The sequence below is a fragment of the Mustela nigripes genome, chromosome 3 (assembly GCF_022355385.1).
Source record: "Mustela nigripes isolate SB6536 chromosome 3, MUSNIG.SB6536, whole genome shotgun sequence".
Taxonomy (NCBI): domain Eukaryota; kingdom Metazoa; phylum Chordata; class Mammalia; order Carnivora; family Mustelidae; genus Mustela; species Mustela nigripes.
In genome coordinates, this window is record NC_081559.1 from 64,627,190 (window position 1) to 64,652,709 (window position 25,520).

The 25,520-nt window shown below is 39.0% G+C and overlaps 1 protein-coding gene across 2 annotated transcripts in view; it reads right to left on the reverse strand.

Moving 5' to 3' along the window:
• ABCB11 (ATP binding cassette subfamily B member 11) overlaps nt 1-25,520 on the reverse strand; it is a 96,352-nt gene that overhangs the window by 17,936 nt on the left and 52,896 nt on the right. For both annotated transcript variants that reach the window (XM_059394120.1, XM_059394121.1), the window contains 9 exons: nt 23,963-24,088; nt 22,362-22,565; nt 20,280-20,450; nt 19,568-19,769; nt 18,546-18,621; nt 14,659-14,761; nt 7,845-8,009; nt 2,514-2,618; nt 2,265-2,426 (listed from right to left, as the gene is read on the reverse strand). In XM_059394120.1, the coding sequence (XP_059250103.1) occupies nt 2,265-2,426; nt 2,514-2,618; nt 7,845-8,009; nt 14,659-14,761; nt 18,546-18,621; nt 19,568-19,769; nt 20,280-20,450; nt 22,362-22,565; nt 23,963-24,088 (1,314 nt within the window). The remainder of the gene's footprint in view (nt 1-2,264; nt 2,427-2,513; nt 2,619-7,844; nt 8,010-14,658; nt 14,762-18,545; nt 18,622-19,567; nt 19,770-20,279; nt 20,451-22,361; nt 22,566-23,962; nt 24,089-25,520) is intronic.

Consider the following 25,520-nt stretch of genomic DNA (forward strand, 5'->3'; position numbering starts at 1 on the left):
GACATATTAATGTATCTGTGTATTATATATACTATACATAGCATATAGTATATTGTGTAGTTATAGATCTTACTAAAAACTAAAGATTCTAGTTTATATGTTTCTCTTGGGAACTTTTAGTATCCTCACAACAACAATCTGTGTGTGTGGGAGTCAGGGAAGTGTTGTGGCTGCATGGATGTATTCAGTGGGAATCAAAATAAATTTTTTGAAGAAGCCAAGATGATTTTAAATACATTAGAACAGTTAATGCCCAGGAATTAAAAAAAAAAAAAAGAATTTTGAGGAGGAAAAATTATTGTGCAAGGATCTACCTTACCAGATAATAAACACTTATCATAACATTACATAACTAAAATAGGAAGGTCCTGGCACAGAATAAATCAAACTGATCAATGAAAGAGAAGAGAGAATCCCCATAGCTCCACGCATCCTTGGGAAGTTAACATTCACAATGGGCAGGAGGATTTCAAATAGCTGGAAAATGACATCTGCATTAAATTTTGGTGGAGGAATATTTTCTATCCAGGTTGGAGGGAAAAAAAGGCAAGATTTCTACTTTACACCAATATCAAAATATATTTGACCCTAGTTAGCAATCACATTTAAAAAAATGTTTAACTGGGGTCCCTGGGTTAAGCCTCCGCCTTCAGCTCAGGTCATGATCTCAGGGCTCTGGGATTGAGCCCCACATTGGGCTCTCTGCTCAGCAGGGAGTCTACTTCCCCCTCTCTATCTTTGCCTGCCTCTCTGCCTACTTGTGATCTTTCTCTCTCTGTCAAATAAATAAATAAAATCTTTAAAAATAAATAAAACTAAAAACTAAAAAATGTTTAACAAAATTATTAAAGAAACTCTTAGAAACTTTTCATTTTATTAAAGAATAAGAAAATTTTTGTAAGATGATCAGATGCTACTCTCTGAATTCAAGTGAGAGTGAATAACCTTAAAAAGCCCCTTGCAGATTGAAGGATGCAAAAATAGAAGCGGTAAGGTGATTGCTTATTTATTTGATCTAAGCTTAAGAGTCTGGAAACTGGATACTAGAATACTCAGATGGTAAATGTGAGATTGCTACAGACTTTCTTCAAGCAGTAAGACAATGCATATTAAAACCCTTCAAAATGATTATACACTCTGAGCCAGTGATTACATTTTGAGAACCAAAAAATGATAAGGATATGGCAAGCTTGATGTAAAATGATGTAAGTTGCTTATAAAGAGGGAAAACAGAGATACATTTAGATAAGGAATTCTTAAATGATGACACCTTAAAATAATGGATTATACAACCATCAAAAATCTACTCTAGAAGAATATATAATTACTAAAATATGTTCACATCAGATTGTTGTAGGAGAAAAACAGAAAGCTAACAAAACAATATGTAGAGTGTGACCCAAAGTCTATGAGGAACACATTTATGCCCAGAAAAAAGCTCTGAGGAAGAGGATCCCAAGCTCCTCTGAAAGTCTCTCATACCATTGTCCATATTTTTGGTTGAGCTGGCTACGAGTCAAGACATACAGTACTCAGTTTTTCAATCCTGAGGGTTTTCCTTTCAAGAACCTCACAAATTGTGGTTTTCCTTTTTCGTCTTCCTTCCTTCCTTCCTTCCTTCCTTCCTTCCTTCCTTCCTCTCCCTTTCTTTCTTTTTATGTCCACAGAAAGTGAGCAGAGGTGCTGGATGGCACATTTGACTCTCATCACTTTAATACAACCCACTGGTTTTCTAAAAGCATTGCCTCACCTTACACATGGATGAGTCACCTGAACAACGAAGGCTGCAGGTTTTGGGGTCCAGAAATCACAGCTTTGTCTCTATGAGTGCCTCTATGAGTTTCTTCAGTTTCCGGATTGGCATTTACAGAGGCAACTAAGATCTCTTTTCCTAAGATTACCTGTCCACTGGGCACCTGTGTGAGGAGGCTTTGCTTCCACCTCTGGGGGGCGCCATTAAGTCTCATGGAATCCGAACCTCTGGGCCTGAAAATGATCTGAGGAATGAGTCTTAGGAAATTTCTCAGTTGCTAGACTCCCAAAAAAATCTACCCTGACAGATTTGACTCATGGCACTGATTCTGCACATTGCCTGAGAGAGACTGCTGTCCGTCAGGCTGGTGGGAAATGTGGCTCTGGGACATCTCAATCTTGTGAGTTCTTATTTCATGGGAAACATATAGGTGATTATCAGAATGCTCAAAGGAAAAAATGTTTACTCCAGTTAATAACATGCCTTGTCTCCCCCACTTCCCAAAGCTTACCCCTTGAACTTGGGAGGCATCCGTAGCAAGCCTTGTTGTTAGTGCCCCAGGACTATTTCTGAGGTCATCAAACCAGCCAATGTCTTGCCCTAACATTGCTCTGAAACCATATTTCCGTAGCCTTTTTGTAAGGAGTTCTCCAGATTTAGCAAAAGCATATCCCTGAAACATAAAGGAGTCTTTAGTGATATTTTAACATGAAAAGGGAGGAAATAGCTAAATCGCTTACTAAAAAATAAAATTCCTTACCTGCAGAAACTGAGTGCAAAGGGATACACAGCCCACTACTACAAATAGCAGGCACACACCATTGATCTGTGACCTTTGTTCTTCTTTATCAGGAAGTGAAAAAGTCTTCATAAGATAGTAAGCAAAAATATTACTTTATTATTACAAACAAGAGCAAAAGAAATAAAATACGTTTAAAAGAAGTTTCTCTTAACCATTGAGTTAAGAGAACATATTAGTAATTAGACCAAAGTTATCTATGAGCATGTCTACTTTAATTCCCGTGGGAAAGAAAACTTGGCAAATGAAAACCAACAGCAATAATTTTCAGAATTTTGGTCTGATTTCTTAGCCTGATGTAGGGGTGCCTGGGTGGCTCAGTGGGTTAATCCTCTGCCTTCGGCTCAGGTCATGATCTCAGGGTCTTAGCCTGATGCAGGCAATTGTGTTGGCTTTTCACTGATAGCGATGAAAAATATGATGCAATATCTCAAATCCTTTATGTAATAAGGCAAAGAAAAAAAGGAAGGAACGATGGGAGGAGGGAAGGAAGGAAGGAAAGAAGGGAAGAAAGGAGGGAAGATTAGAATGTTATCTGGAACGAAGAGTGTTATCATGACTTCTGCCCTTCTCAAATAGTAGAAGCAATAAAGATGATTTTCCCATTCAGGTATCATACATATATGTGTATATATATATATGTATAGACATATATATGTATATGTATGTATACCAATTTATATATGTGAATCATAGCATCATTAAAGTAGCTATCAAGGCATTAACTGGAACTAGTTTTCTATCCATCTGAGGTTGTTCTTTCTAAATCAGGGGAGGTTGAAAACATCCTTCCACCCACACCCTCCCCCGCCAAAAAACACTCTGGAAGTTGTGAATGGGGTGTTTTGAGTGTATAATTAGGAGCAGACTATACTTTATGAGCATACTCTGAACTTGCAGACGTATGCTCGAGCAAATGACTGGGGACTCAGCTGTTGCAATAAGACAAGGGGAGAACAGCTGCATATTCTAATGACCTTGCTCTATATGGAAATGGATTTCAGGTACAACAAAACTTCCTAACTTGAGCTAAGTGAGGGAACTCTCAGTTCAGAAAAAGTATGCACTGGACAGCCTTATTTATTGTTCTAAGTTAATTTAAGTAACCAGAACAATCCCAACAAGCAGTTGCTCAAAAGAAACCATTTATTCAATAAATATGTATTAAGTGCCTGCCACATACCAGATAAATCTCTTGAAAACAATGTATACCACTCCATTAACAAATCCTTTTTTGTAAAGCAAAGTAACCTATTCAAATCATCACAAATTCCAAAGTGGAGGGAGGGGTTCTAGATTAAAGATTTACTATTTCTAGGGTCTTCATGGTTCTTAATACTGGTGGAAGTGGGATCAGAAGATTCCATGCTCATTCTTCCCAGCACAGAATAACTCATACGTTTACAGGGTTTACTAATTTAGGGATTTAAAGACCTGTTTTTTTGGTTTTAAAAATCACTATACAGGGGCGCCTGGGTGGCTCAGTGGGTTAAAGCCTCTGCCTTCAGCTCAGGTCATGATCCCAGGGTCCTGGGATGGAGCCCTGCACTGGAGCCCTGCACTGGGTTCTCTGCTCAGCGGGGAGCCTGCTTCCTCTCCTCTCTCTCTCTCTACCTGACTCTCTGCCTATTTGTGATCTCTGTCAAATAAATAAATAAAATCTTTTTTTAAAAAATCACTATACAAATCCCCCAAGCCCCAAGCTGTGATTCCACAATTTCCCATTGCTCCCTCATGTCACCTATTACAATCATGGGCTATAGGACCATAGAAGTGCAGATTAGTCAACTTAACTCTTATTTTATAGATGGAAAACTAGAGCCCAAACTATCAAACCTTCTATCCAAGTTCATTTAGCTAGTGATTATTAGATAAGGAAATGTCTATTTTTCTGATTCCAGTGGTTTTCTTCCTGGCAGGCTCTCTTGGCTCCTGGCATTACTCATCTTCTCAGTATCAAACAAGTATTTGGCTAATATTAGATCTACACGACTGTCCAGTTCAAGACTGGGCATCTGTCTATCCATAACCTTTTTCACAAAATTCTACCCCATGAGTCCTTTGTATATACTTGTTGAAATGCAACCCAAAAGGCCACCTATCCATAGGTTTCCTTTTAATACATTTGCCATTTTTGTAATGGTAAGTTTGTTTAAGGAGAAAAGAAACATTCACTAAACTCTTGATATTTACCAGAGGCCAAATGTGTTAGTTAGCCTACTTTAACTTAAATGAAGATTTCCTTAAGTTGGGCTTCTTAAAACAACCCAGTAAGGTAGATTTTCTTGCCCCTCATTCTAGATGAGGAAACTAAGACTCATCAAGGAAAAGCCACTTGTTCAAATGCTTGCAGAGATCCAGGGCTGGCTGGCTCCAAAGTTCATGTTTTCTCCCAGCAGGCTACATCCACATTGCTGTGCTTGGAATACTTGTACATTTTCCAAGTCAACTAGACCCATGGAAAGTGAATCAGATAAATTATGTTTTATGTGTGCATCGATGCCTCGCTCGATTAACAACCAGGCTCCTCAGTGTCCAATCATTCGCTGGGTCTCCATTCCAAACTGTGGTTTCAATACACCAAATGTGAATATTGTGCCCTTTAGGTATGTCAGGATGAAAATAGCGTAATTACAAACAGACTATTATCTGACTCATGATTACACCCTGTGAGATGAAAGTATCATGAATCTGCTGATGAATATGTGGTAATTATGCTAAGAGACAAACAGAAATGATCTTCTTTATCAGAGAGGGAAAATAGTACTTCGTTTAGCATCATTCGCTTAGCAAATATAACCCTGTGAGAACATTAACCGTGAGCAGACTTTGGATTTCTCCAACTAGATCCTGTTACTCTGGTACTGCAGCCCTTAAGCTAAAGGCTTAAGCTGAGTTTTTCCTAGGATTCCTGGTTGTGACCCGAAGAATCACAGAGACTATTCTCACTACCAACAATGCGGGGGATGCTCTAGAAGAGCAGGGGTTAAAAATTTGAAAAATCAAATTTTTTCTAACTTGGCCACTTCATACACTAATAGGGCTGGAAGGTATCTTAGAAACCATTTTTGTCAATCCTTCCTTTTATTGTTGAGGAACCCAGGGCCCAAAGAAATGGCATGGTGCGACCCCAGGGCCTATGGTGCTTGAAAAGCATCTAGAAGACCTAGTTTCAGAAGAAAAGATCTCCTGGTTGGGAATCCAGCACTCTTTCCACAACAGCTCATATAAGAGTTTGGGTAAGGCTGAGTAAATGTATTCTTCGCCCTGTTTTTCTAAGAAAGTGGTGATCAGGAAGGAAGATAGTATCCCAGATTTTTTTTTTTTTTAAGATTTTATTTATTTATTTGACAGAAAGAGAGATCACAAGTAGGCAGAGAAGCAGGCAGAGAGAAAGGGGGAAGCAGGCTCCCTGCGGAGCAGAGAACCCAATGCGGGTCTCGATCCCAGGACCCTAAGATCATGACCCCAGCCGAAGGCAGAGGCTCAACCCACTGAGCCACCCAGGGACCCCCCAGATTTATTTTTTAAAGCAAACATCTAGAACTTAGTTGGGTCTTTACAGAATTCAATCCTATCCACCACCCTTTCTACATCTATCTCATCACTGCTCAGTGAGATGCATTTCCAGAGCCTTTCCCTACTAGTATGTCAGCGTAATGAGAGCAAGGAGGGGCTTTGGTTTTCTTGTTCCTCCCTCTAGCCTCAATCCCAGCAACGATGTCTATCTGACAAACAATAAGTGACTCATAAATATTTGCTGAATTGTGGGTATATTTCTGTGTTTAATGTCTTTCTTCCTCATAGACTACAAACTCTATTAGAGAAGCCAGCATGATTGAATGCAATCCCAAGTTCCTAGCACAGTATCTATGGGAGACAACCCGCAAACATCTGTTGAGTAAGTAAAAGAACATTTCCATTATATTTAGGATATTGTACTTACCAGAAAGTAAGCAATATAAGTTAATTATTTAAAAGATTGTCATCATAAAGGCTTTCACACTACCAGAAATTCAATTTACCAGGGTTGAAGGGCCCAGTTTCCAATTTCCTACCTCTCCGAAATTACCATGATTTCCTCACTTACCACAAGGGGGCAGTATGGAAATTAAAGCCCCGGCTGGGCCCTCCTGACACAATTGACTTGATTTTGTTTGTAGACTCTCCAAGTCTTTCTGTATGATTCGTGCCCGTGGGGACATTATTCGGGTCAGGACCTCTTCCAGAGAGGCCACCAAAGAAAGAGAAGTAGAAGGGAAACTAACGCTCAGGACTCTTGGCAAGCTCTGACAGTCCGGTGTGCCTAAATTCTTCAGCCTAGGCTTCGGAAAAGCTCAGTTCTAGTCCTGGCCCTACCACCTAATGCCTGTTTCACTATGAACAAATTAATAAAGTTATCTAGATTCTAGGTTTTTCTCCTTGTTAATATAATGGGATCTGTGTATGTGGGTAAATTTCAACTAAAAAACTTGGCAGCATTTCAATAACTAATTTTACAGTGAGAGTTTTATTAGAACCTGGCTCTCCAGTTACATTGGATTTGAATCCCCGATCCATTATTTGCTATCTGAAGTTCTGTATACCTTGGTTCGCTTCTTTGTAAAACAGGAACAAGAATATGTACCTGAGGTGGTTACTAGGAAAATTTAGTGACCTATTATATTTAAAGTGCTTAGATAGTGTCAATTCATGCTTATAGTTATTATTTTTTATTGTAGCAGTGAAGTCAGATGGAGACTATCAAAATGCCTGGGAAGTGAAAAATTGAAATAAGCTTATTCTTTATCCATGCCTCGTTTTACTTCTCTCTTCCTTTTCCTGTTTCCTCCCCCACCTGCCATTTCAATGGTGCAATCAGCAGAGCAGACAATTCTACAACGCGCACTCACACCTGCTTTTATAAGCCAACTTTGCACCTCAGCTATTTCTGCAAGATCAAAATGACCCTAAAATCCTTCTGTATTATTCAACGAACCTGCTTTGCATTCTGATTTTGTTTGCATCTAGGGAAATTGCCCTCTCCTAACACTACATTCGCAGCCACATTGCAGCTTTTTACAGACACGATGACTGGAAGAGTATCCTGCCCCCCACAAATGAGAGTACCTAGCTTCGTCTTCTTATCTTCTGTGGATGGAGACTCGGGGCACTTTGAATCCTTTAGAAATGAGGAAAAGAAAGCTCAATCCATTAAAATACAAAGCCAACCCATCAAAAATGACAATATCCACTGATGGAAAAACAAAAAAAAAAATCAGAAAACAAAAGTTAATCCATCTGTTCACTTACCCCAAGAATCTGGCTGAATAAAAAGGCATAGAGTGGTGTGACTGACCCATTGACAGCAGCCCCCACGGCCCCTACCAGCATGTAGGGCCACTCTGGAGCATTGAATTTTAGAATCCTCCTAACCGGGGCAGGTTCAATTTCTTCTTCCACAGGAATGTCCTTGTCCTTGAGGGGAAAAAAGGGTACATTAGTCACTCAAGGTACACGCAGATATTTTTGCCTATGTTCTTTTCTTATACAGCAGACCCTCTGGTATTCACAGATTTAAAAGTCATGGTTTGACTGGTTATGAGTGACCTCTAAGTTCTATGAGATGCTGTGATTCATTGTTTTGTAAGAAATGGTTTTGAATTCCTTGAGACCACCCTGGGACTTGGAAGGGACACACTTGGTGGGTACTCAACTGAAGGCAAACTTGTGGTTTCCATTTTGCAATTAGATATTTATTATTTATTTATCTGTTTATTTGGATACATTATTTATCTATTTCACAATTAGATATTTACTTATCTATTATTTATTTCATTTCACAATTATTTATTTATTACCTCCAGGGGAGTAATAAATAAATATGTTGAATCTTTGAAAAAAGTAACCCCTCCAATTTATAAAATTTTGGGGGGTATGGTGCTATTTACATAATTGAGGACTCATAAAAATTTCAAGGTGAATCCTTCATAAATGGTAAAGTTCTCCAATCTAGTAACTGACTAAAGTGCTAGGGCAGGGCAGTGTATCTGAAACAAGGCAAAATAATTATTAAAATGTATTAAATGGTGTCAACAGTTACCATTGACATGCTTTCTGTAAGATTTCCCTTAATTAGTGCCCAGAAGTAAATGGTAATCCAAAAAAAAAAAAAAGAAAGAAAGGAAAGAAAGAAAGAAAATGGTAATCCATTCAGGATTTCTAAATTCTACATATTCTTTTCAAGGCGTGAAAACTGTTTTAATATTTCCCTATTCTGATCTCTTTAGTTGTTGTCATTGAAGTGTCAGAGCTAACAAATTTTTGTCCTCTTTAAAGTAAATATTATAATCATAATCCCATAATTTTTACTATCATTTTCCCTTGCTATAGATATTACTCAGTGCATGATTTGTAGTACTAATCAATCATTTGTTAAATTTATTACTGACTTCACTTAAAGGATTTTAGGTGGCTTGTATAGATTTGCATTGATTTTTTTTTTACTCTTTCTATTAAAATATACAAAAATACAACAAATTGACTACAAAACCATTAATTAGTGTTCTGTTTCATTAATACATGATAATTTACCCTTTAGGTAGTTGAATGTCAGGAACAGGCAACAGCAAGGAAATTCAAATACTCTCCTTTTGCTTCCAAAGTCAAAGACCACATTACCAATTTAGTTTAAATAATACTTTGTGTGATGTTATGTCATTATCACTGCAAGCCAACTAGGGTGGAAGACAGCTTGGCAGGTGATGGATTTCTTATTGCCTCCATTGCAAATTCTTTCCTGGCCTGCTCTCAACATCTGCACTTGTCACTATACATTCATGCAGCAAATCCTTCTGTTCAATAATTTCATCTCTGACAACCTATTAACTCTATAAATCAATTTCAGGGAGGAAGAAGAGGGACTAGAAAAGCATGAGTAGGGGATGCCTGGGTGGCTCAGCTGGTTAAGCGGCTGCCTTCAGCTCAGGTCATGATCCCAGCGTCCTGGGATCGAGTCCCACATCGGGCTCCTTGCTCAGAAGGGAGCCTGCTTCTCTCTGTCTCTTTCTGCCACTCTGTCTGCATGTGCTCCCTCCCTCTCTCTCTGACAAATAAATAAATAAAATCTTTAAAAAAAAAAAAAAAAAGAAAGAAAGAAAGAAAGAAAAAAAAGCATGAGTAGAACAAGTATAGAAAGAACAAGGTTCTTGGATGAGCCCAGTGTAGCCACCTATGGAATATATTTAGCTCTCTGGGGCTCCGTTACTTCATCCTCAAAATGAGAGAGTTGGATTAAGTTGTTTGGGGAAGACAACTTTCTATGGGTGTCTTGTGTTTCTTCACATCTTATGCAGACGCACTGACTACCTCTATCCAGACTATTTTTTCAAGGACATTTGCATATCAAATAGCCTTAGAGGACAGAGATGATATCTCCAACCCAAGAAAAGAGCAGATGTGTTTACTGTCCATTATAAAACAATCAAGCTCCTCCAGCTCAGGATTCTCCCCCACCCCCAACACCTCCCCTTTGTTTGCTGGTTATCAACCGGCCTTGTTAAATCTGGGGGTTGGGCTGGGAAACCAGTGCAAATGATAAACTCTGGATACTATTCTTGCTGTGAATAATGTTTTTTTGTCTCTGGCTCAGGACGCTTGCATATTCTGCCAGCACCCATGAAATTGTGTCAGGATAACTTGGAAGCTTGCAATCGAGCAAAATGTAGACCCTTTACCATTCTAGACGGTGGTTAGTATCCAGATGAGGATGCTTGCTGGACTTACGGTAGATCAATGATTAAAAATACAGATTCCTGGGTCCCCATTACCAGAAAGTCGAATTTAGTAAGCCTGAGTATGAATCTGTGTTTTAAAAATACTCCTCGGGTAATTCTAATAATAAAGTCCAGTCTGTGAGATTCCCAGCAGTATGTAATCTCCAAGACTCCTTCTGGAGCAAAATGCCCAGGATTCCATGATTATACACTTGGGAAGTATCAGCTGTGCTGTACATCTAGGCACATCAGACTCTGACATTTCCCAGAACCAGGGCCCTATGAGAGAGCCAACTCACAGCCCAACATGACAGAAGTTTCCTTGGCTTTCTGATTCTTGAAGGTATCCCTAACCCTAAGCAACAATACCTGAGACATTTAAAAATAATACAAAGTGATTTTTTTCCCAGTAGTTATCATTCCAAGATAAACTAACAGGAGACAAATTTTAATTGATTTGAATAATGATCTTTTAATCCTCCTTCACTAGATATTGGACTTTATGGGAAACTGTCCCCTGACCCACCCCCAAAAAGATGCACCATCAAGCCTGAATGATGCAAAAACTAGAAAACCTGCCCCTGGGTAACTGACTTCTGATTGACTTATATGATAAAGCTTAAAAAAATAGTAAGAGAATAAAAAAAAAAGAATAGTGGAAGAATAGAAGAACACAAAATATAAAGTCATTGTGTACAGATTTTTTCCTTTGATTTTTGCAAAGCTAAAGACAAATTTAGTCTTCTAAAAAAGCTCAAGATGATTTATTCATCTTCCCTGCATCTATGGCAAAGCAGTAACTCACAGAAAGAGATGAAATTATAAAAGTTGATAGGTTTCCTTTATTGTAGCAAGGTCAAGTTGCACGGCGCATATGTGTTTATCTCATGTAAAGAAGTATCCTGCTAGCAAGTCCAGTACAGGGAGACGGATGGTGGCTCTTGTTCATCTTTGCATCTGTAACACAATCCTTGGCACACAGCAGATGTATGATCAATATTTACTGGATGAAAGAATGAATGAAACTTCTATGCCCATGGTGCATACATGCAATGAAACATTTATTTAAAAAAACAAACAAAAAAACAAACCACTGAGCTCTCCTACTATGCAGATGGTTCAGTGGTGGATGTTCCTTCCTTCCATCTCCTCTTATAGGTCAGGTGAAAATATAACTTCCTACTTAAATCTTATGTCCTACTTTCTATACAGTGTTATGCTGGTTTCTGTGTGCCAATCCATCCGGACCTCCTGCCTCAATAATGACTTCAAGATTTGATGATAAGAAATGGTAACTATGCCAAAGGAGCAGAGGTTGTCCCAATGGACACATACTGAAAGTCATTTGTTAAGTGTCCTGTCTCTGTCCTCTTATAGAATATTTAAACTCTATCTTCTAAGTTGGCTGTGATGGGTTTCAAATGTGTGACCTTGGCTTGAATTCCTATAGATTCTACTTCATTAGTTTCCCTGAGAGACATGCCTCCATCAAAGACTGGCACCTCTGGTCTGTAGGTTCCCCCTAATCCTCCATTTAATTTTATCAGCATCATAGCTAAGATCTGACTCCAGTTATAGGAGCCCAAATCACAGATTGGAGAGTGGGAAGAAACAGGCTGCACTCTTAGCTCTGTTACCAGCTAACTAGAAGAACTTGGTCTCATGTAACCCCACTTTGTGTCTGGAAATACAATCTTCTCATGCAACCATCTCTTCTAAATGCCCAGAATCAAAACTCTAAGAGACCACAAGGTGGAGATAATTCCTTTATGTAAGTAAACTTTTTGCATTGCAACATAAGATAGAACACTTCCCAGTCAACAGATAAGGTTAGAACTCCTCCATAAAATGAGAAAAAGAAAGGATTTTGCCAGTATTGGTCTTTCTGGAATTCAGTTAACTTTTAAAATGCTTTAAAATCTACTTGGGATTAGAATATCCCACATATTTAAAGTACTTTAAAGTATTACTTGGGACTAAAAATTCCATAAATTAAATGGTATTTATTCCACTGTTTCTTTTTAAAAAATTGGTGGGAGCACCTGGGTGGCTCTGTTGGTTAAACGTCCGACTCTTGATTTTGGCTCAGGTCATGATATCAGGGTCCTGGGACCCAGCCCTGCATGGGTCTTTGCATTCAACATGGAGTCTACTTGAGGATTCTCTTTCCCTCTCTCTCTACCCCTCTCTGCCCCAAATAAATAAGTAAAATCTTTTTAAAAATGTGTTAATTTAAATCTAAAAAACTAAAATTTAAATCTAAAAAACTCTAATATCATTACCATACAAATGAGTACATTAATATAAGCATAAGATCTTATTTTCTCAGAGAAAAGATCACAGTGGCTTCCCTTTTTCCCCCTTCTTCCTTCTCTCCTCACTGGAGAGAGAATAGGAAGTGACATCTTTTAAACATGACATTGATTTACATTCACATGAGTTGATTATTCCATTCTAATTTACAACACCGAGAAGTAGACTATTCTATAGAGCATTTTTACTTCTCTAAAACTGGTCTGTATATTTGATTTAGGTTTCCTCTTATTTAAATGGTTCCTTTCTAGGTTTCCTCCATATCATGAAAACCCTGCGGCAATCTGATCTCCAGATCTCCAGGAATCTGTCTCTGTAGCTGTGCGGGGCCACCTGCCAGTTTCAACAGCAAGAGCAGAATTAGATTTTCTTCTTCTCCTTCCTCCCTTCCTTCCATTTTTCCTTTCTTTCTCCCCTGTTCCCGTCTCTTCTTCCCTCCTCCCTCCTTCCTTCCTTTCTGTCTTGCTTTTGTTGTCAAATAGTTACAGAAGCTAGAAAAACAAACCATAATGCAGAATTCAAGTATGATTGGTACCCTTACATTTGAAATCTCAATGTAGCATTTGTTTCTTTGTCCCGTGGAGCTTGACTAGACTACTTATATAAGGCATCTTGTTGTTGTTAAAGGCAGCACCATGCAAATAAATGAAATACCTATCTCTAGATCTAGAAAAAGAGCTGAGTCCTTAATGGCAAGATGCAGTAAACAACCATGTTTGCTAAATGTGTTTTCTCTCTCTGCTGCTCCTGAGAAAAAAGTGTTTCTCTATGAAATTTGTTTAAACCAACTCCACTGGATATTGAGACATCCATGTATTCATTCCTAATGATTAGAACCAAGAAAGCCTTCATAATCCTTCTGTCATAGTCATAACATCATAAGGAAGACTGTACTTTATTCCACATTTGTCACTGTGAACAAAGGTTTATAATTATTTCCAAAACAGATTCTCATTTTAAATTTTTTAAAGACAGTTTGAGATGACATCATGCATAATGGATGTGCTTGTAATTGAAATATTCCTTGACTTGCTTGCTTCGATAAATCTTACGGTTTCAGCTTTACTGAACTGTAGAAATTCAATTTTTCATCCTAGTTTTAGAATCTCCTGATAGCCTAATGAGGCATTGGCCTAAGTGCCCAAGGGGATACAAACACAAATAATATATAGTCACTACTTTTAAGAAGCTGTAATTAAGTAAAGGAATAAGACCCCAAATGAGACTCAATAAGAAAACTGTCATGAAAGGGTTCAAATGAAGAGTTAGTGGGGGGTTGAAAGTGAGACTCTCAGCGGGAGAATGAAGTGCAGACATTAGGAAAGGCTTTGGGGAGGGGAATGATGGGCGCCTGCTGTGAAGGTAAGATGCCCAAGACAGCTTTGAGGACCTGCATCCTTAGGAGAAATATTGCTGTGTCTGTTGATTCCTCTCCTGTTTCTTTCAATTTTTGGTGTTGTTTTGAACTATATTAACATTAATAGTGTTAATTTTAGATGTATCCTAAAAAAGTTATGGTAAAACTATGAGAGGTAAACAACTGTCCATAAAACGTATTTAACCTCTGTTCATTCAAAAATTGCGATACCTTGTATAAGGGCTAATGTTCTCAAATACCTCCGGGGAATATGCACTTCTGCCAAGGTTGTTATAATTTAAGAAGATTTAAAAATTTGAGAGAAATTGTTTTTCAGGTATTCTTAAAAACTCTTAAAATTGTACATATATGATCAAATAATCTAAACACATGTAATTTGTCTGTGTCTGTTTCGATGGTTCATCTGAAAACTATCGATTAACCGTTATAGTCCAGTTTCAGTTACCAGATGTCCTTACAGTAATTAATTTCTCTGCATTTCTTTTAATACATTGTGTAGAATTTAGAGTTTTCATCACATCCTCATGGGTTCTCCCATTTAATCTGACTTAGTGAACATTACTGGATCTGTGCCTTGGAAACACATATTCTCAAGTTTAAAGGTCATGCAGTAGTCCCCAGGAAAGACTGCCTCTGCTCCCCAGAGCAACTAGTGCCTGACCTTTCTGTCTTCTTCAGAAGTAGACTTGTGATCTACAACAGCTAACGGAGGTTCGTGCACCAGGTAAGAAAGCTGAGACTTGGAGCGTTCTCGGATGGAAGCTCTGAAAATAAACAGAAATATGAGAGTCCGTAGGTTATGGGCAAGTTGGAACAGGACTGACTTATGTCACAGAAGTCAAATAAACAGAAAAGTTTGCAGGTAACATTGCAACCAGGCTTGTTAGATTTCGCAGAACTCTTCCTGCAGTGTAGCTGTTTAAATTTGACCCTGACCTAGACTCTGATTCAGAGGGTGCTCAAGGAGGGAGGGAGAGGAGAGGAAAGCTGCCCCACCCGTCTACCAACAAAAAGTCCAAGATTCAAATCCATTCGGAATCCACGTGGTTGGCTGATTGCTACCATGGCAACAGACCAGCCCCTTTACCTTCTTTTGGTTGTAGGTTGTAGTTTCGGAAACCTTTCTCTCTCTAGTTACACCTGATGTTTACTCTAGTGTAAGGCGACCTGGATACAAATGAGCTAATAGGAGGAAAATGGGGCCCCTACTAAGATTTTCTTCTTCTTCTTCTTCTTCTTCTTCTTCTTCTTCTTCTTCTTCTTCTTCTTCTTCTTCTTCTTCTTTTTAAAGATTTTATTTGCTTATTTGGCAGGGGGTGGGGGATGCGGAGAGAGCACAAGCAGGGGGAGCAGCAGAGGGAGAGGGAGAAAGTCATAGAGGCAAGCTGAAGATGAGTGGAGGTTGTTACATTATCAAAACACCTCATCTGAAGTAAGAAGGCGTAAAAAGAGAGCCAGAGCCGAGGAGCTAGATGGACCCACCCACAAATCCCTCTCCCTCGTTTGTATCCAAGTGAAGTTAGACAAAGACCAATAGGCACTTGCCTATTATACCTGCTCAACTAGGCCCCTGAGGAAGCACCAACACATCCGTTCATTCCTCTGCTTTGTTCCTACATCCTGTTAGTGGCACCGCCACCCTCTTAGTCACCCAGGTGCAGCGGGTGTGTGTGTCTTGAGTCCTTCCTCTTCCTTGCTCTTGCACATTCCCACTCTTGCCAAACCTCATAATGATTGGGCCTGAACCCACTCCTCATCCCACCTCCCTGCTATCAAAATGCCATCTGGGACACCTCAACCGCCTCCCACCTGGCCTGAGACTCTCCAGCGGTAGAGTCGCTTCTTTGAGTTAGTTCCCTAAGGTCAAGAAGTCTTCAGCATGCACGAGGAATGGGCATGTGTCAACTGGACAGAGCAGAGTGCATGGTGGGGCTGAGATGTAAGGTCATGGGCCTAGAGAGACGCTAAGAGCATTGGAAGCCATGGTAGAGTGTATGGAAAAGGAAACATGGCTGATGTCTTCCCAATTATGAGCATGGCAAAACACATCCTTGTCGCTTCCGATTTCTACTACCTGACTCTTATATTTCTTAAGTCTCTCTTTCTTTCCCTATTTGGCAGACCTTTCCACCTCTCTAGCATAGGCTGTCCCATGGAAACCCTGGGCCCACCTGCCAGCTCCCTCTGGTCCACCATAAGCACCAGAGTTAGAATTCTATCACACGCCTGGGTGGCTCCGTCAGCTCAGTGTCTGCCTTCAGCTCAGATTATGATCCCAGGGTCCTGGGATGGAGTCCCACATTGGGCTCCCTGCTCGGTGGGGAGCTTGCTTCTCCCTCTTCCTCTGCTGCTCTCCCTGCTTGTGCTCTCTCTCTTTTTCTCTCTCTCTCTTTCAGTGTCAAATAAATAAATAATGTCTTTTTTAAAAAAAAGAAACTGACCACGTGGGCCAGTCCCCTTCTCAGAAGCTGTGTACCACTTCTCTCCTCAAATAAAAACAGCTAATTTGGGGACTAAATAACTCTCCCATGTTCTCTCTCTCTTTCATCATTATTATTTCAGGAAATTAGTTACTCTTATCCATTAAATTGTTCTTGAACCTAAAATATATTACTAAAGAGAGACTGAGCTGTCAGAAAGACCAAAGCCAAGGAAATAAGATATAAATTAACATTTAATTTAGTCATTTTTTAGCAAAAAAAATCTGTCAGCATATACAATGAGATATTTTTAACAGACCTTCTTATTCAAACTTATAAATCTTTCTCTGCAGGAGGTTAATAGCTACTTTCTGGGTGTAGATTGTATTTCTGGATTTCTCATCCTAGTCACCAAAATGTATAATTTGTGAGATTAATAACCATATAGGAAATATTTATATTAAAAATGGTTATTTGATCCTAATAATAAACTGTAAGTAAACTATTTAGAACAAATAGAATTTTATTCATCTGAAAAGTTAAGAAAATATTTATTTTCCGGGTGCCTGGGTGGCTCAGGGTGTTAAAGCCTCTGCCTTACGCTCAGGTCATGATCTCAGGGTCCTGGGATCGGATAGAGGCCTGTATCAGGCTTTCTGCTCAGCAGGGGGCCTGCTTCCCTTCCTCTTTCTACCTGCCTCTCTGCCTACTTGTGATCTCTGTCTGTCAAATGAATAAAAAAATATATATATATATATATATTTATTTATTTTCTTGTTGACATGACCATGAATATATTGATCACTTCCTCTTTGCAATCAAAAGAGGTGCCTAGCCATTTTCTGTGTTTAAGAAGATAGTATTTTCAGATTGTGATTCTAATGACCCTTATAATTTTTTTCTTCCAATAAGAGAAACATGGTTAAACATAATGCCTAATATCTGTAAAAATCACCTAATAATTTTGGTAAATTTTTAAATTTTTACCTTTCAAAGTAACTTGAAACTATTGCTTTATTGTTTTCCAAATTCAATAAATTTGATAAAACCAGCATTTCTTGAAATTTTTATGAATAGACTTATTCTCAAAAGGAAAAATAAAAACCCTACGCATAAGCTCTATGAACTGCTCTTTTTTTTTTTTTTTTAGTATAGTTGAAACATAATTACATTAGATTCAGGTGTGCACCATAGTGATTCAACAACACTATACATTATTCTTTGAGTATTAAAAATAAATCTGTGTTTGAATTACTAGGAGTTGTTACCTAAATGTTTTATTTTAAGCCTCTTTAAACCAGTTTTCAATAAGCAATATATTACCTTGAAAGGGCAAGTCTTATAACTGAGCCTTTACCCGAAGTACAGCCTTGAATTAAATATCCTAGAAATTGTAAATGCAAGAGTAAGGAAATCAGCTGTCACCCATTATTTACAACCTCCTAACTTAGGGGAAAAAAATAATAAGTAATGTTTTCATGAGGAGAGACAGATACTCTTGAGCAGAATCCTTCTTAATATGCACACTTTCAACATTAAAGAACTATTTTACTGAAATTCTTAAGTCAGGATGAAAGTCAATACTTTTATATTCAGCCATAAGAAAATAAATAGCTGGGGTCTAAAGAAATTCTTCTCAAATGCTAAAAAAATATATTTCTTATTTCCTCTAGTTAAGGAATGATTTGAATTCAGACTGGTCGCTCTGGAAGCAGGAACATTTGTAATTCAATTGCAGCTCAGCAGGCGAAAGAATGGACCTAAGGCTGCAACTTCACCTCCATGTAAAACAGGGCTCTATACCATGGTTAGATCAAGGGGCCAAGACCCAACAGATTTTTTAAATACGCTTTCTAAGCTCAATTAACAACATTTTAATTATAAAGCAGCTCTATCATGACCCTACGCATAATAAGTAGCCAAAGTTAAAAAAAAATTCCCCTTAAACTGGGAATGGAAATGTCAATATAGCATTCAAGGGTTCATTTGCATGTTCATAGTACAGGAAACCTGGGGCTAAGCTCAAGGATCTCCAGGTTGTACCTGAGATATTGCCCGAGGACCATAGGTGCGGAGGGCTCCTAAGAATATTTTAAAACCTTAAAATGTGACAATGGCTTCAGCTTACCTTAAACTAGCTTGGTAGCTCCCTCTGCAAAAGGTCTGTTTGCTGTCAAGTGAGGCCCCATCAGTTTCATCTTCCCCTATTCAACACAACAGGAACCATTCCTTAGTGTATGCTTGCTTAGCCTATCTTTATTATGTCTGATGCTAAAACATTCTATTAACTTTGTTGTAGCAAACAAACAAACAAACAACAAAAAAAAAACAAACCTTAGCACTTATCCAGCACATTCTAACAAAAATAAAATGTCAAGATACTCAGCAGGGGGTGCCTGGCTGACTCAGTTCTAAGAGCATGCAACTCTTGAACATGGGGTCTTGAGTTCCAGCCCCACACTGGGCGTAGAGATTACTTAAATAAATAAATAAACAAACAAACAAACTTAAGAAAATACTCAGCAGGATTAAATCATTGGAACAGTGTGATACCCCATGTATTATCTCCAACAAATAGATATCTGATAGCATGGCTAATTAAAAAAAAAAAAAATGAAGGGGAAACCCTTCATTCACCCTTTGGTGAATGAATTGATAGGTGATGTGGTGGAGAACGTCGTTTGGAGTGGTTGATCGATGTAAGCTGGGATAAGTTATCAAATCTGAAAATTCAGACTGAAAAAGAAAGATGCGCTAGGGCCTGATGTATCTATCTGCTTTAGTGAAAATAGGCATTCCAGTGTTTAGTCATTGGTTAATTTACTCAATCAGTAAGAATAGAGGTCCTACTGGGCACAGGGTGCTCTAAGAAAGCTTTCTTATTTGCAAAGTGGGGAGGGGGGCACAAGAGGGATGGAATCAAGATTGTCTGCCCACAAAACCTGGGTTTTAGCTCTCTGACTTGATCAAGTAACTGAACCTCCTGAGCTTTTGTTTTTTTCTCTTATCATCTCTATAATATGCCTCGAGGGCTTTAGGGAGAACAAATAAGACAGTGTATATAAAAATATATAGAAATCCATGAAACCATGAGAGCTAACAAACATAATGCTTTCAAGACTGTACATGTGTAATGGAAAAGACACTTGCCCTTTGTGCCTTCGACATTGACAGCCTGATCGCCTTGACTCTGCAAAGTCACTAGAGTGAAGTAGACTCCTTTTCTTTCCAACAGCTCCTCATGGGTGCCTCTTTCCACTGCTGTACCATGTTCAAAACCAATAATGACATCTGCAGCTCTGACTGTGGACAGGCGATGAGCCACCGAAATGATCGTATGTCCCTGCTGGATCTGCAGGAATGTACAGTGCACTGTTAACCCTAACAGTAAGAGCTGACATTGACATTTGGATGGTCTCAGAATCCACAAGTGATCAGATCCTGGGTCCTTGGGAAAATCCTCAAACAGGTCCTCTGCAGATATTAGAAAAGGCCACTGCACTTTATCAAAGCCGTGAACACCCCACATGTTGGTCCAGTTGCTGCTATTAATCAACAGCTAAAATCAAAATGGAAATTTTTTGAAATCACGTAAGTTAGATTTAATAAGATTTAAAATTTATATTTGTAGCTTTCGCAAGCCAAACTGACTTCTATTCAACTGTGAGGAACATTCTAGTCAGTCAGTAGTTTCTACATAGACTGGAGACACTGACCCAGATAGTCCTTCTCTTTCCCTCCCCATCTCCATTCTGTTCTTCCCAGCCCACCACCCCACCCCCAAGCCTCCTCTCAGCAAGCTGCCTTTCCTATAGCACATTTTCACATGGTCTTGAAAAATGAATTCAGACTTTCAACAAACCTTACTGAGCGCCTCTTGCACCATGGCTTCACTCTCGTTGTCCAGTGCTGAGGTGGCCATGTCCAAAAGCAGGATCTTGGGGTTCCGGACAAGGGCTCTGGCAATGGCTACTCTTTGCTTCTGGCCACCACTCATCTGGCCTCCTCCTTCTCCAACAAGAGTGTCAAATTGCTAGGAAGAAGGTAACAACAGTAATGAAGAGGAACAATTTGATGGCTCTTGGCAGGGATTATTACAAGATCCTTTCTAGCTTCCTTCTCAAGCATGACTTTTCACAGGACCAAATTTCACTGAAAGAAATACTGTTTCCTGAAACAGGTTACTATCTAATCAATATTTGTGTGTAAGAAAAAGAAATTGATCCATTTGGGGGGCACCTGGGTGCCTCAGTCAGTTAAGTATATGCCTTCAGCTCAGGTCAGGATCCCAGGGTCTTGGGTTGGAGTCTTGCTCAGACTCTCTGCTCATCAGGGCTCCTGCTTCTCCCTCTCCCTCTACTGCTCCCTCTGCTTGTGTTCTCTCTCTCTGCCAAATCAACAAATAAAGTATTTGAAAGAAAAAAAAAGAAATTAATTCATTCTTTTATTTCCAGCTTCACTGGATTGTATAAATGCTTCTCTCTAGCTCAACTTGAAATAAAATGTTTTCACCAATGAAGGGGAGCCTGGTTGGCTCAGCTAGTTAAGCATCTGGCTCTTGATCTCAGCTCAGGTCTTGATCTCAGGGTCTTGAGTTCAAGCTCTATATTGGGTACCACACTGGGTACAGAGCCTACTTAAAAAAAATAAAAAGTTTCCACCAAAGCAAAAGTTGATCAGGGTCCTGAAAACCCATTTTAAAGGGTTAAAGCACTTACCAAATTCTTCCTTCTTTTTTCTAGCTAAGCAACACAGAAAAACACAACATTAACACTATCTTTGTATTGCAAATGAAAGATCAAACTAGTTGTATAGTCATTACCACTGACAGCAAAAAGTTATTGAGTATCTTTCATGTCTAGCATTATATTGGAATGTCACAATGATGTCAGGCTCTTGTCTTGTTTATTATTAGCCAACATGAGTTGGGCACTTACCATGTACAATGCATGAAGTTAAGCTCTTCACACATATTACCTCGTTAGTCCTCCCAGATGCCCCACGAGGCAGATAATGCTGTTCCCCTCAATCAATGGGTAAGGAAATGCTGGGGTGTAAGGGGTTAGAGTAACTAGCCCGAGTTTATAGAGCTTGCAAATGGAGGAGCTGGGAGTTTCATGGAGGCAGTCTGATTTCAAAGCTTTATACTCTTTACCACTGGACTCTATCATACTCAGAGCTGTAATCCTATTCGCACAGGTAATCCAAAAGACCAAATAGGCAATGATCTAGAACGCAGACTCTGGAGCCAGACCACATGGGTGTGAACTTTGACTCTCATGCCTTGATTAAGTTATTTGGCCTCTTGGAAACTTGGTTTTCTCTTTACAGATGAAAATAGTAATAGTAGCTGCCAACAGGATGGTTGTGAGTGTTAAATGAGATGTAAAGTGCTCAGAACAGTGTCTGGTAGGTAGTAAGCACTACATATATGTTAACTGGTTATAAGAGCTCTTCTTTGACTTAGCAGACCATTGGCCATAAAATACGTATAATAATACAGAGTTGGTTTTTGTTATCATTGTTTAAAATGAAGACAGATGAGGAGTTTTTGAATATGCGAGATACAATACTGAGGCCACAGTATTAGCTGTTCAAGCACAAGGCAATGAAAGAACAATGACATTGGTAGGCATCCACGAGCATTGTGCAAGTCATTGCCACATAACAAATTTATCAGTTGCCTGGACAAATGCTTAACAGATGGAGTAAGAAGACTGTGCCCTTGTCAAAGGGAGCGTTTAAAAGAAAGTTCCCTGTTTGGTAGATTTTTAATATATCGACAACAATATGCTTTCAGGCAAAGGGGAAAACTCATGATACATTTCCAGGAATGCAACCTAACATGGCATTAAGAATTTAATAATTTGGGATTTGGGACTTTTTCTTTCCTTTTACAACTTCTGGGTACCCCCGCTGGAACGAGGGTCTGGGGGGGGGGTACCTGTGGCAGGTCCATGATGAAGTTGTAGGCATTGGCTGCCTTGGCAGCTCGAACGATATCTTCCATCGTTGCATCCTCTCTGCCATAGCGAATGTTCTCTGCGATGGTGGTAGAGAACAGAACAGGCTCTTGCTCCACTATCCCAATCTGAGCTCTAAGCCATTGAACATTAAGAGAGCGAATATCATGGCCATCCAAAGTCACCTAGAGAACATGAGCACAACATCACATCTCTTGGAATCTTTCAGGGTTCTGAATGAAAATGTTATGTTTACTTGTCCTATGAGGAAAAATAATAGAGACCCGCAAGATTTTAACAGATGATTCCTCCTATAATGAGGTTATTTACATTGGAATGACGATGTAGAGTTGAAATCAAGTCTAGCTGTAGAACAATTAGTTGTAAAAACACAAATGATGTAAAGGTCATTTAATGTAACATGATTGGCCCAGGAATGGGAAGATTTTAAATTTTTCAATGGAGTCAGGTCAGTTATTCACCGTATTTTGTATGTTTTTATTATCTTTTGACTTATCACCAAAAATGGACTTCAAAAGCTACCAAGAAAATAAGAAATGGTCCCTATCTTGCAGGCATACTTTACAGTAACTCTTACTTTCTGGAAAGATTCATCAAATAACACTTTGGTGTTCAAACGTAATTGAAACCGTAAGTGGGATAAGCAAAAACCACTATTAGCAAAAAAGTAAAAATCTTACACCAAGAGACCATGATTTCTATGTATTCAGAGTATAGTTGTGCTGGTATGTACAAAGAATACCTGTAGGATGAATGGTCCATCGAAAGGAATTCCATCGTGTTAGTCATGTCAGTGTAACAGAGCACCCATGTCGGGGAACACCTGACGTTGAAGCCGCTTGATATAGACTCAAATGAGTCTATCTCAAGGCATCAAGGAGATTTTGACAAGAACAACTTTGAGAGTGTAGAAAGAGCAGAGCCTTTGACATTTAAGGGACCTGGGTTTAAATCAGGGGCAAGTGTCCATCTCTCTTGACTCTGCTTTCTTTATTTACAAAATGAGCATATATACCTTGGGGCTCATTTTGAAAATAAGCAATCATTTCCATAAAGTATTTGACATATGTAATCAACAAATGACAATGATGGATATTTATTTTCTTAGTTTGGGTCTATGTCTACAGGCAAATAAACACAAGGAGAAAAGAAACGAAGTAGTTTGTGAAATTATATGATTTTTCTTTAACACCTAAATTCTCAAAGCAGCCAACAATCAATTTGTTCATTCTGGCCATGCAACCTCTCCTATACTTAGGGTTTAGAAAACTTGAAGGCACAATAATGATTTTGTTACAATACAGAGAAAGAAATGGAAATGGCGAGGCAGCAACACCATTTTGAACGTGTGTGCAGATCACTGAGCGAACGGGCTAGTTGTTCACGGAACGTGACCACCATGCAGGGAATTAGTCCATTCCATTCAGTCGAGAACTCAGTAAGTCAACTCTGCGTGCATCCAGATGGTCTCAGTGTATGCGAGGCGTTTGCGTTTGACCAATGTATCTCCATTTGCACTCTCCCATTCCCCTGTATTGAGAGATTGCTGCAAGACACACACCATGCCTTCACTGGGGTCATAGAAACGCTGAATAAGCTGCAGGGCTGTGCTTTTCCCGGATCCGCTGGGTCCTACCACAGCAGTCACTTCCCCTGATTTAACGACCATGCTGAGGTTGTTTAAAATCTGTAAAGAAAAGAAAAGAAAAGAACAACGGTCAGATTGTCAGCAATTAGACTTGTAAGTTAGGAAGCTTTGTGAGGATACTCTGTACGTGTTTACTTATGCCCTCAAAACAGTAACTATCAATATCCATCAATAGCCAGAAAATCAGTAAAGAGTGCCTACGATGAGGTTTTAGCATTTAGCACATTGCTCATTAATAAACTGAGAGTGGCACCCAAGGAAGCAAATGATGTGTGGTAACACTGGTGTAGTAAATAGACTACACCAACTTTTAAAAGTATGCTCCAGAACCCACATTTAAAACACTTCTGATAGGTCACCTGGGTGGCTCGGTCAGTTAAGTGTTTGCCTTTAGCTCAGATCACTATCCCAGGGTCCTGGGATCGAGCCCTGCATCAGCCTCATTCTCCCTCCACCTGCTGTACCTCCTGCATGTGCTCTTTCTGACAAATAAGTAAGTAAAATCTTTAAAAACAAACAAACACTTCTGATATGCTAGGATGCCTCAAAGAGACTGTCCCAATTAGTTAAGGAAAGAAAACCATTAAGTTCGAAATATAGTACTAATTTACTGATCATAGATTAACAACAAATTAATTCACAAATTTTAAGCTGTCCTACACTTGTATTGTGTGTGAACGTAGTATCTGGAAAACTTTCCCTAACAAATGTTCGTGGTACATTTGTTAAGTTTAAAGCACTGTTAAATATCGAGACTGAATGTTGTTAAGTCTAGAAAGGGAAGAATAGGAAGCTTTCATAAGCATCTGTTGGATATTTTCACCAAGTCAGTGGTGATTTTTATACTTATTAGGTAAAGGGGTTTTAGGGTCCTTTGTGTGACAAAATCCCACACGTATTTCATTTCACACCGGACAGTCAGGCTTGCAAATAGACTTTCACTTACTAGACTGTAACCTCCCCCAGGGAAGGCAGGCACTGCTTTCCCTCATTATAGCCCAGTGTGGTCAGTCCTCCAGCAGGGCTAACTAAGTACATATAGGTGTAAGTTAAGAAGATTTTATTAAAACAAACTACTGGTGTGGGGAATAGAGGATAAAAGAGAAATGAAACAAATGTGTTTTAATTCAACTGGTATTTATGAAACAGCTATTATGAGCTGGTTCTGAACAGATATTATAAAGCAAGCTTTTAGCCATCCATTAGAAAATCTTTACTGGGTACTGCCTTGCGGCTTCTCTTTCACAAGGTACTTTGACATATGTTGTGACATTGAATGTTTTCATATGTTACTGATATGTAACAGTAATATGATATATGTAACAGTAATAAAAAATATACTTCGGCAATTTAATCAGAATATATAGGTACCTATGTTTTATATAGGTATGTCTAATGTATGTGTGTATGTTTGTATGTATGTGTTTACCTATGTTTTAGGTATAGAGTATCAGAATTAAGTTGCATGGGA